Source organism: Anas platyrhynchos, chromosome 2 (genome assembly GCF_047663525.1).
Source record: "Anas platyrhynchos isolate ZD024472 breed Pekin duck chromosome 2, IASCAAS_PekinDuck_T2T, whole genome shotgun sequence".
Taxonomy (NCBI): Eukaryota; Metazoa; Chordata; class Aves; order Anseriformes; family Anatidae; genus Anas; species Anas platyrhynchos.
Window position 1 is genome coordinate 100,340,532 of NC_092588.1, and position 12,564 is coordinate 100,353,095.

The window sequence follows — 12,564 nt, forward strand, 5'->3', positions numbered from 1 at the left end:
GAAACACAAGGGGGGTGCGTTCTTGCACCTGCTGGTCTTGCTTTCCTTTAAACACCAGCTTGTTGGTTTGTTTGCTCTGCCAAGGGAGATAACTCACTTTCTGTGCCCAGCCAGCTCTGTTATCCTTGCAAAGCTGCAATGCAGACACAGAGATTAAACCCATTCACTTAGTAAAGGGTTAGCAAAAGATTTCCTGTTTCTTTTTCTCCAAAAGACCAATTTTCTACCTACTATTATACATTCAAGAAATAACATGTCTATGCAAAGCAGTTTATCAATGTGCTATCAGTTTCTCAGTCTGACCAGTCTTATTTCAGAAATTGATGGTTTCTTTTAATTTAAACCATTTTCACACGAAGCTAATGAGAAATAAACATCATTATACAGATGTTAAGTTACTCTGGGGTAATTTTGCTAATTTCTTCTTGTTGACAAATCCTAATTGCTTTTAGGATTCTAAGCATACAAGTCACACTTTCCATTACCTATTGTATATCCAGCCAACAAACCTGTGATGGAACTTTTTCCTTTGTTCCTCCTCAGCGTCCAGGTGCTCTGTCAAGCAAAACTTTTAAGAGTGTGTTGTTTGTAATGCTCATTTTCAAGCAGTCAGAAGTTTTATCTAGATAGAGTTGTATCTATCAAGATGCAGCTGTCATCCTCCCAGTGTATTTCCCATGAATAAATGCCGAACCTCTGTGCAGGGTTTTTTATCCTATTAAGACTTTTTTTTTTTTTTTGGCGGGGATGTTAAAAGCCTTTCACTCTGTCCTATCAGAAACTAAAAAGAGTCTTTTAAGTAGTTTGCTCAGGCAAGACTCGCTTAAAGACCCAGTCTTCTGAACCCTTAAAGAGTTATGTACAGGTGAAGAGAGGGCTTCCAGCATAATTAACGTTGCACCTCTAATGAAGAGCAAGTGAGCTCAAGGATCTACCACGTGCTAAGCGAGAGGACTTAATGGCATGCCGTATAATCGCCTGACTTGTTAAGTATGGAAAATTGTCATGGGGATACTGTTTTATTTCACCCTGGCAATACAGGACAGCAAACAAGAAACAGGTTTCTAGCTATAAGTCGGTTCAGCTCGGAGCTAGACATCACAAACGCAAAAAAGTCGATTTTGGGTAAGTCCTAAGGTTTGCATTCCAATTAAGCATTTGGAACCACTGTTCTAACACCTGAAAGAAATTTCACCATTTATAAAGTCCGACCACCTGCGTCCCACATGCTAAGAAAAGACCTGGTTTGTTACCACTTTTTCCCCCCTTTTACATGGGGGTAACAGGGCGGGCACACCGGACGCTACCCTTTATCGGGATCGCAGGCTAAGAACCTGCCCGATCTGTCCTATTTAACGCCGCAGGGCAGCCCACGGGCTAGCCATGAACACCGAGAGGTCTCACTGAAACCTCCCCACATGCCGCCGAGCCGGGGCTGAGCCGCTGCCCCCTCACGGAGCCCCGCGCACACCAACGCCCCCAACGCCCTCAACCACCGCGAGGCGGAGCAGAGCAGCCCCGCGCCTGCGCGCTGCCCCCGGCGGGGAGCTATTTAACGCTGCCCGTCTCCGAGGCGGGGGTAGAGGGGTGCCGTACTGAGGCGCCTGCGCGTTGCGGCGGAGCGCGACCCTTTTTGCGCTGCTCTCCGGGGCGGGGCCGTCGTTGAGGCTAAGCCGCGGGGATGCTGAGCGCCGCGCTGGGAGGAAGGAGCGGAGGCGGTGTGGGGGGACTGTGGAGGAGCCTGCGCCGCCCCGGCGGAGCCTCCTCGGCGGCACCCCCCGCGGCAGGTAGCGGGGGCATGCCGCATCCTCGGGGGGGTGGGGGGGGAGGAGGAGGCGGCAGCTCTCAGCCCTGCCCCGCCTGGGGGCCGCGGTGTCGCCCAGCGCCGCAGCCGGGCTCTGATGCTCTCCTTTTCCCTTCCCCGCAGGTGCCAGGAGCCTGGCTTCCCGCAGCAGCTCCCTGCTCTTCCCGCAGGACCGCAGCCTCGGGCCGCGACCAAGTCAGTTTCCGCCGGCTGCGCTGTGCTGTGTTACAGAGTAACCCTGTTACCACATACCCAACGCAAACACTCGCCCGGCAGCCGGGGGAAGCTCAGCCTGGTGTGAGATGGGCACAGCAGGTGCAGCCCTGGCTGGGGGTGGCAGCGGAGGGCACCCCGCTTGTGGTGGCCTGGAGCACATAGCAGCGTGTGCGGTCAGGGTAGGGGCATGAGGCTCCAGGGGTTCCCCCCCCTTAGCTGGAAGCAGTCAGAACGGGATTGGTGTATTTATGTTTAACTTACACTGTTGTGTAAGCGTTTAAAGTCCTAATCAGCTAATGAAAAGCTTAGCTAAGGGAAAAACAACTAAGGAAAAGCTTTCAGGGACTGTGATAGTAAATGGGTTTCAGTCTGTTCTGCCATATAGTATGATCTCCTTGGCTGTTTGCTCCGGTTGTTACAATAGGCCAATTTATCACTACCTCTCTATATATCACTACCTTTTATTTCTACCTTCATGATAGGGACAGCCTGGTGAATTGAACTAAGCATTTAAACTGTCTCAAGATTGAATGGATCTATTTATTTTTCATCAAATATGTGTTGAAATAGATACATATAGTTATCTTGTTTACAGTAAATTCAAGATTCATGGAAACTTAGGCTATACTGAGGCAGAACAACAACAAAAAAACAGTCAAGGGAAAAAAGTTTGAGTTGGGCTTGTATAATACCAGGCACATAGAAAAAATGAGGACAGGAGAGGCTTTTGGTCAATACTCGTTCTTTTCTGATGGTATATTTTTTCTTTATTTTATTTTTTGTTCCTGCAGTGGTGGGTGGGTTGACAGCATTCCAGTACTTGGGATCAGTGCATCAGAACTGCTGTTTCTCTGATGACCAAAAGGCTTTGTGTTGTAATTGTTTCTGCAAGCTGGTGTCCTGCTGGAATGTGAACTCAGATTCTAGGAGTTTTCTTCTGTGTCTGCCTGTGCTTGTTCTAGTTTGAAGTGACTAGCAGGTCTGTCTCCGTCTTAGTCATTCACAAGCAAGCTTTTGATCTCTCCTCTTTCTTGCATTTTTGTGGACATCATCCTTATCTACGAGCATTTATGGAAAATTCACAAGGGCCTGCATCTCTGCAACAACGCTTGTACTGTCATGTTCTGTTTCAACTATAACAGAGTCCTAATCCCCGAATGGAGCATTAGCTGTACCATAGTGTAAGCGATAATTAGTAAGGATTCCGTAGTCTCAGGGTGCAAATTGTCCAAACTTGAAATTTAACAGCCTTTTTACAGGCTTTTTGGGGAAAAATCTTTATGGCTTCCTGAAAGTGTTGGCTGTGGGTAGGGAACCTGTTGGCTGTGAAAGGCTGTTTTTTGTGTTTGTGAGAAATGGAAGTAACACTGAATGCTGGCTCAGGGAGGACACTAAGGTTTCTAGTGCTAGTGAGCAACTGAATAAGAATGTATTTTCAAATGGAATGCAAAGAAGAGAGGAAGGTGGGCCCTTCTGGCTAACTAACAAATGATATATTTTTATTTTTAAATTTTAATTAATGACAGCAATATTATTGTGAAGCAGATGGACTTAGCTATTTAAAAGATAAGTGTATGCTTAACTGTTTGCCTAACTAGAGCCAATTTGCTAATCTTGAGGTTACACTGGAGGATCTGTGATGCTTACCTGGCAGTAGCGCAAGTCTTTTCCAGCACTGGGATTTTTCACTGAGGTGTGCAAATGTTGAAGCGAGGTGGCAGTCTGGGTTTTCCTAAAGGGTTTGAAATGTTCAAAATACGTGGTTGTTCTTAGACAAGCTTGTTAGCCTGTTTTCAACATGCTGCTTGGTCTGCATATTGCATTAAAAAATAAAACCCATTAAACTCAAATCTCTCTGGAGTGATTTGTAGTAATTGAGGGGAAATGTCTTAAAGATGAAGAATGGTATGTGAATGTTTTTAGAGAGAGCAGTACAGTGACTGAAAAAGTACCAGAAGCCTTGAATTCTCAATGCTTCTTCATAGCTCTGTAGATTATTTTTTTTATATATAAACATATTAAGATTAAAAATCATTGGTATTAAAAATAAAGAGCATTGGGGGGGGGGGGTGTTGTGATAGGTGACTCTGATCTGACAGGGGGTATGGGGTGCAGGCAGTCATGGTTGCACACCTCTGTGTGGCTCTGAAGATGCCCTGCACTTTGAAGGGATTGTAGTTCCTTCCTCTTGTTCTGTAAGTCTGTGCTTGAGTGAACTGTTTTCTACATGTTTTACATCTTCTTTTACCTGACAAACGCATAAAACTAATGCAAGTTAGTGCTGTGTAGTTTTGTAATGTGTCTGGCCAGGTGCTGATAATTTTTTTTTTTTGTGGTAGAAGCCCACCTTACAAAAAGTAATGAAATCCCCATTTGCATGGGGCAGTGAAGTGTTTGCATTCCCAGTCTGCAGGTCAAAACATTGTTAGCATAAGAAAAACTTCCTTATTCGAGGCTACGTGGAGATATTTGCAAACCTGTTGTCTAGATGATGTGACTGTTTGCTTTGCCATGCCACTGCTGCTGTTTCTCAAAGCTAGTCAGGCTGGAAGCGGTGAGGAGGGAAAGGAGGAGAGAACTGTGGTTTGCTAGTAGTCCTGCCTGTATAATTGCCATTGAGAACGGAAAGAGAGAATTAGTGTTTCCTTGGTTCATACACTCTACCTTCAGTTTTGTAACTTCTCTTTTGAAATGCAGAGACTTTGGGTTGCAAGTGCATGGGTCTCCAGGTCAAACCACTTTGCTGCTGTGGATACTGTGATTCACATTGATCTGTTATCCATTAATTTTAGTTTGTCATTCAAATGTTTTCCATGCTTGTCTTGGATCTTTCTTCAGGTTAGTCTTTAAAAGATGTGTGTTTGTGGTTGGTATATAAAAATACTCAAGGTAGTTTTTACTGTAGAATTCATGGGTATCTACAATAGATTCTGCTATATTAGCTATAAATTTTTTCAACGTTGAAAGGCTTTAATAATAATGTAATATAATCCTAATAACATACCTGTAAAGAAAGCTTTATTATCTTGTATTTGGGGAGGGAGGATGATGAGAGAGTTACAAGAAGGGTTTCAAACTTCCAATCAGAAACATCTTGGGGGAAAAAAAAAATCAGGAGTGAGTTACTGTTTTCTCTTTCTTGTCAGGTGCTAGTAATGTAAAGCCACTGGATGGCGTGAAAATTCTTGACTTAACAAGGTTTGTGTTTTGTTTATCACTTGGAAAGCTCTGTCTAGATGCGGGTATTGTAGTAGGAAAAACTAAGAATCTTCTTACAATATTACAGGGTGCTTGCAGGGCCCTTTGCTACGATGAATTTAGGAGATCTAGGGGCCGAAGTCATCAAAGTGGAAAGGCCAGGTAAGGTTTGTCTTTATTTTAGCTATGGTAAGAATGTGTTCCAGTTTAGCAAATGATTGATTGTGTATTTGGAATTGTTGTCTTCCAGTGTACCTCAGATTATTAACAACAATTTGTTTTGTGGTAATGTTGTGGGATGTTTACTATGGACTGAGAATGTAAGTCTGGACTCTGAAAATATTTAAAAAGACAATGCTATGTTGCATTAGTGACTGTTTTTGTTTACAGTGTGTGTATGGTATTGGCTAAGAAAAACTTTATTTTGTAGCTGTTTCTCTATATTTTTTAAAGCTATAGCTCTCAAATTTCTGGAGTACTCTGACATCATTGCTCTATTTCTGGGGTGATGGGGAACTAGTTACTAGTAAGTTTGCTTGCACATATATGTTCTGTTTGCTTTAACAATGTACTCTGTGTATGTGTGTTTTATTAAAAACCCAATACATCTAGGGAAGAGTGTGAGAAGATTGAAGTTGTAAGATCAGGTTCCTTTTTTCCAGATATTAAGGTACAAACAATACCAAATCATCACTTCCTAAAATGGCTTATTCCATCACTCAAAATTAAATTGATGTGTTGAGTTGTTTGGACTTCAAGGTTTCAGTTTGGGCATGGGCATGCTTAGATATTTAGAATTTCTTGTAATGTGGGTTTAAAACAGAGTTGTAACTGTAGAGTGACATTTGAAATTTGACATGCGAACAGAAACTTCCAGCAAGGATTTACATAGGAATTATGAGTCCCCAGTCAGGATGCACAGATTTGAGGCTCAATAGGTTTATAATATACTTTCATTTTTTTCTTCCCTCAAGGTAATTTTTTTCATACGTTGGTAAATTCATTATATTAGGAGCTACTGTGGTGGCTTTAATCAGCTGGGAAGCTAAATTCTGCCACAATCACACTCTCACTCTCCCTCCTCAAAGGGAAAGGGGGGGAAAAATATGATGGAAAGGGCTCAAGGCTTGAGGTAAGGACAGGGAAATCACTCAAAAATTAATCTCACTATGCCAAGTCTGCTTTGCTTGTGACAATAATTGATTACCTATTACTAACAAGCTAGAGCAGTGAGAAACACAAAACAAACTGAAAACACTTTTTCCCCCCCCTTTCCACTCTACTACTTCCTTCCCCTGGGCAGTGCAGCTACATATATAAGCTATCAAAGTTTTTGCTTTGTTTTTTCTAACAGCAGGAAATTATATAGAGAACAGTAAAACAAGAATGATATAGCAGTTTAAACTTAAAACAAACAAAGCCCAAACAAGTACAGGAATCATAAGAATTGGATGCTAAGTCTGAATAACCTTATTGCATGGTCACAATTGTTCATTATGTGAATTATTAAATTCACAATTATTTTCTAACTATTAAAACGTTACTAGGAACAGTATTACTACTGATACTTAGCACTTTAGACTTTATATGGTGCCTTCTTTTTGAATCCTTTGGGGCCCTCAAGTTAGGGCTCAGTATTAACATCATGAAGATCTTTGCTTGATTTTTTTTTTTTTTTTGGTGGCCTTAACTCTTGTTACTGTAGCAGAGTGGTGCAAGTGTGATAGAGGAAACATACTCTTTTTTGAGAGACAAAATAACTAATCTGCCTTTACAGTTCTTTGTAGTGTATCCTATGTGTTTACCATAATAATTGAATGCCTGTGGCACATTTAAACCTTTCACTCCTAGATTTTTTTCATCTACGAAGTGTTGGAATTTGATGTGTAGCTAATGCATAGGAGGTTGTGCTGGTATGAACCTGTATCTGTGAAGATGATAATCTAAGTTTTGACTTGTCCATTCTTGGTATGAGAATGAATAGCCACAAGACGGGTCTGCTGTGTTTGTGTGCACAAGTGAAGTTTTTTTTTTTTATAAATAATAGAATGGTTTGGGTTGGAGGGGACCTTAATGATCATCTAGTTCCTATAAAGGTATAAAAGTAAACTTTGCACTTTGATTTCACATAGACAGCATGAAAGTAGGCTTTACTGTTAGCATTCAGTATAATAAAATCTTTTTGTAATTAGATTCATGTATTGGCAATTACTATCTCAGTTCTAATATGTAATTATAAGGAGGGATGACTGTAGCTCTTCATTTCTATGTCATCCTTAGAGTTTCCTGAACTCTACACAATTTACATATAAACTGCAATGACTTAGGTTAATTTTTTTTTGTGTGTGTTAGTTAAAGCTCTTTTTGCATGCAAGCCATTAGATTTTACAAAAAGAAACAAATTAAACCACACAAACAACACCCTGCCCTTCTTCGTCACTGTCCCCCCTAGTAACCAACACCTAATAAAATTGATGCCTTTTTTCAGGAATCAGTTATACTCACACAGATTTCTTGAATTGGAGGTTAATTACAACTCCCTAATGAGAAATTTTCTTTATTCTCTTTATCATGGGCCAATACTGTCTCTGGGTTTAAAGCCAAACACTGTGCTGCTGCTAGGGTTTTGAGTCTTTGCTCTTCTGTGATCACTGAACCATAGAATGGCTTTGATTGGAGGGGACCTTAAAGACTATCCAGTTCCAACCCCCTGCCATGAGCACAGACACCTCCCACCAGACCAGGTTGCCCAAAGCCCCATCCAGCCTGGTCTTGAACACCTCCAGGGACAGAGCATCCACAGCTACTCTGGGCAACCTGTGCCAGTGCCTTACCACCCTCACATTGAGGAAGTTTCTTAGTGAGTGAGTCTGTTGCCAGCCTTCCTGTAGGCCCCGTTTGGATATTGGAAGGTGGCTATAAAGTCTCCATGGAGTTTTCTCCAGGCTAAAGAACTTCAACATTTCTCAGCTTGTCTTCACAGGAGAGGTGCTCCAACCCTCTGGTCATCCTAGTGGCCCTTCTCTGGACTCATTCCAATCTTAATTCTAGTGCTCAATGTGACTGAGATTAACAAGCTTTCACTGTGTGTTTTCAGATGCAGTAGATTTCTGTCACTACTTTAGAGTCTGGCTGGACTCTGAGTAGTTAGCTTCATAGATAGAACTTACTTCAGAAATGGAAGAATATTTGTGTGTGTTTTAGCTTAACATAACAGTTTTTCCACTCAACACTTGCACTTGATATAAAAAGAGCTGTTTCTGAGATCTGCTGAGGACTGAGTAATGGTAAAGCAAAAAAAAAAAAAAAGCCCCACCTCTTCTTCATTCAGTTGGAGTAGCTACATTTTTAGTTCTTAAAACCATACAGGAATAACAAGCCACATGGCATTCAGTCCAGTTCTAGAATTACACCCTTCATTTGACTTTTAGTTTAAGCTTCATTACACATTTGAGGGATGTAACTATGCCACAGGAGCTGCGCATCACATCAAGTTTCCATGTTTAAATTTTCTTTACTTTTCTTTGGTATTGTCTTTACCAGTTCTTTTCAAAACTAATAAATCATACAGTTGAGATACTAAGACATATGACATGTCTTGTATTTTATTTTCAATAGGGAATATAAAGCTTTTTTTGGTCATCTAACAAAACATTGAACGTCTATCAGAAGTCTTGTCACAGCAACCTATGGATCCTCCTTAGTCATTTGCTGTTTGAAATGTTTTCACATTAGCAATAGGGCAGCAGATGTATTAATTTGATGAGATGGACAGTGGTATTTCAAATACCACTGTAATTCTATAGTAAGAATGGAGCAGTGTTGATGATTAGTATGAAGTAATTAGTTTGGAGATTGACATTCAGGCTTCTCAGGCTGCTTTTCTCCTTCAACCACCAAACAAACTCTTCAAGAGCAGGAATGCCAATCATTTGACATTCAGTTTGAATGTCAGTCATGGATAATCTCATTTTTCTGTGAGTTGTCTATAATCACAGGAGTGTTTATTTGTAGAGGATAGTAGTCACACTAGCATCCTACGTGGAAAGTATTACTGAAATTTTGTTTAATTGGCTCAAGATAGGAGCATATAAAAGCAATACTACTTTTTTTTTTTTCCCTGAGCTTCCTGCTTGAACCAAGATAGTTCTTTGAGATAATAACCAATACAAATGTTGATGAGTATAATTTACTTCTGTATAACTTCTGCCACATTTGAGTTTAGATGGCTGTAACCTTTAGGTGTTCTTCCAGTGTGTAGCATGATATGGTAGTGGTTATATTGTGTTGGACCAAAAGTTCTTTAGGTTGCTAGTGTTCGTTTTCTGTATTGCCTCACTAAGGAAAGTTTTCACTCCCTTAAAGTTAACAAGCAGTTAAGGCAGTTATAAGTTATAAGCAGTTTCAGCAGTTATACTGAAATAAAGAGATATCGTGCATGCTTACTAGCACTTGGGATCATGATTATATCAGAACTTAAATTTAGTTTTAATTCTAATTAGATTGAAACTAAAACTGGCAATTAAAATAGATTGCCAGTCTTCATGACATTTAAAAAAAGTTTAAAATTGGAAATTAAGCACAAATGAATCAGTGACATCAGTAGCTGCAGAAGCTTGAATTCCATTTTCTCTTTCTGTAAGGCAAGAGAATTTCTGAATGGTGGAGCACTGTAGGAAGTGTTTCTTTTTGGTGCTGTTCTGCAGTGTGCAGCTCAACAACTTGTTGATTAGTGGTATCATGACTTTGTGTCTGGAGTGTTTCATGAATGGCTTGTTGACTGTGTGAACAAGAACGTCTGCTAAATTCTTCCAGATTTCATGAAAGAATGGCATTGCAGCTCTGCTTTAAGTTAAAAAGGAACTAAAAATACAGCCGGCTCCCCAGTGCATTTATTTGCATTTTAAAATGAAAATAATCATAGTAGGAACAAGGCAAGCTGTTTCAAAATCATCACAGCAGAACCAAAAACAAAATTTGCTTTGCTTAATCATATTCATTCTTAGGTGCTTTCTGAAAGAAATGTCCTGGAATATGTAAATCTTTTTTTTTTTTCCTGCCTACTAATTGAAATTTAGAAGGTGTAAATATTACCGGGGGGGAGGGGGGAGGTAACAAGAAAACAACCCTTCTTGTTCCTTTTGTGTTTTGTGAGTGTAATACAGAATAGTTATATAAAAAAAAAAAAAAAAAAAATGTGATGGTATTTCTTTCAGGAGCTGGTGATGACACAAGAGCTTGGGGCCCACCTTTTGTTGGAAAAGAAAGTGTTTATTTTCTCAGTGTCAATAGAAATAAAAAGGTAAATGAAGTGCTACATTGAAGATTAATCTGTTGTAATTGCAATTAAAGATGTAGTTCTTCTCCTTCAAATTATTTACATTTGGTTTGGTATAAAGGCTGAACTCTTTACAGTACATTATCACATTATCATTGACTTAAAACTAAGTGAAAGTGAACAGTAAAACTGTAAGCGAAGATGAGTAACAGAGAACTTCACTCGTTTAATTTTCTGAGATGTACTTTATAAGAATATAATTTGACTTCATTTGATTGTTAACATATATAATGGAGTAATAAATTACATTGGCATTAATTATGTTGTCAAGGTGAATACATTCCAGGACAAAAATGAAGTATTTCAAACAAAAAAGGCTGTTAATCTCTGGTATGCTTCTGGGGTCAGCTGAGGCAATTTCAAAATACAAGAGTCGTCCTGCCGGTCTTCAGTTGCTGGTGCAAATCAACTGAAAATTAACCCTGATGAAATTCAGGGTTATTACTTCTTTTAAGATCATTTTTTTTGGGATGGATCACCTGAGCTGACCTGCCTTACCTGGCAGCTGGAGATGTGGGAGAGCAGGCGGCATACTGTAGTTAGGTTGACTGAGTGTAGTTTGAAACTTGAGGATTAATATGAAGCTTCACAAAGTGCCTGAACTGTTTAGTGGCTTGTTGCCATTGCAACAAATGTTTCTGGTGTCCCCATGTGTACTTGCAGTAGTAAGTGCTGTACAAACATACAGTGAGCAGACCACAGTGCAGCTCCCAGTTGCACATCCATCAGGCTTGTTCTGTTGCTTGTCTGATTCTGAGACCATTAAGCCTGCTTTACCAACAGAAAATTATTTTTAGGGGTGGAGTGGGGTTAAAATTTGTTTATTTAGCTGTAGTGTGAAACTTAACTGTTGGTTGTGTTTAGAAGAAGTTGATAATCATTAGAAGAGCTTTTTACCTAATGACTTTTTTTTGTCTCCAGAGCATAGCTATCAATATGAAGAATTCAAGAGGAGCAAAAATAATCAGGGAGGTAGGTTTTAATGGAATGTAAATCATGCCTATTTTATATTGGTTCGGTCCTGTGTAAGAAAGAATAAACTCTGCATAAACTCTCAAGTATAAGATATCTGATAATTAAAAATATGTATATATGCAGTTCACTTCCTAAATACTTCTTAAATTACAGTTTATTGCCTCTACACTGCAGTTTTGCATGCAGAAAAGTTTGGTGCACAGTGTAATTTATAATGATTTTAGATAAAATTTACTTGAAAACTTCATCAAAAGCTTGAAATGAAATATTGCGAGAAGAAGGTCTAACAATCTAGTGCTTAGCTGGTGCTGTGTTAGATCTTACTGTACAACTTCATCAACCTATCCTGAAACTCCTTCCAATGAAGTCAGCAATGAGCTCACAGAAGGAGAATTGGGTTACACTCCTTGCATGTTTCAGAGTGTTACAGTTTATTCACAACTTCACTTAAACTCCAAAGATTTCTATATAAGCCAAGGATTTCCTGGTTCCCTCTCTCCATGCTCTTTGCAGAACAGAACCATTCATTACTGATTGTTATGAATTTGTATGTTTATCTTCTAAAGGTTTTGGAAACAGACAGGCCATTAGGAATAACACAGATGTATCTTTTGGATAAAATAGTCACATTCTAAATAAGGGTTTAATGAGAAAGTTCCTCCCAGAAAACCATTTAAAAAAAAAACCACACCACCCTAGTTCTCTTTGACATTTGGGAAAAGAAATGGTGAAGGGAAGAAAAATTACTGTAAGCAAAAAACTGAACTGGTTTGACAAAGTTGAAGACATCTGGGACTATGAGTCAGGATGAACTGGAGGAAGGATGGATGCAGCATTAGCTTCTTATGTGTGAATGCTACTATTTATGGTTACGAAATTGCTTTTTTCTCATCTTGACATTTGTGCAGGAAGGGGGCTGCTTGATTTTGTTGTTAAATGTACAACTTCCTTCTGCCTGCAACATAGAGCACCTCTACATGGTTTGTGCCACTGAGTGGCTGGTGAATTAAGAATTTACAGTATTATAACCTTT

At 39.8% G+C, this 12,564-nt stretch overlaps 1 protein-coding gene across 28 annotated transcripts in view; it reads left to right on the forward strand.

Annotated features, from left to right (window-relative positions):
- The first annotated feature begins 1,538 nt into the window (after window positions 1-1,538).
- The window catches only part of SUGCT (succinyl-CoA:glutarate-CoA transferase), a 324,219-nt gene continuing 313,193 nt past the window's right edge, over window positions 1,539-12,564 (forward strand). For 8 of the 28 annotated variants that reach the window (XM_038174156.2, XM_038174163.2, XM_038174180.2 and 5 more), the window contains exons 1-6: window positions 1,543-1,787; window positions 1,928-1,999; window positions 5,167-5,218; window positions 5,307-5,380; window positions 10,435-10,520; window positions 11,478-11,528. In XM_038174156.2, the coding sequence (XP_038030084.1) occupies window positions 1,682-1,787; window positions 1,928-1,999; window positions 5,167-5,218; window positions 5,307-5,380; window positions 10,435-10,520; window positions 11,478-11,528 (441 nt within the window). In that variant the 5' untranslated portion in view covers window positions 1,543-1,681. The other 20 variants (XM_038174157.2, XM_038174171.2, XM_038174173.2 and 17 more) reach the window with 8 other exon arrangements.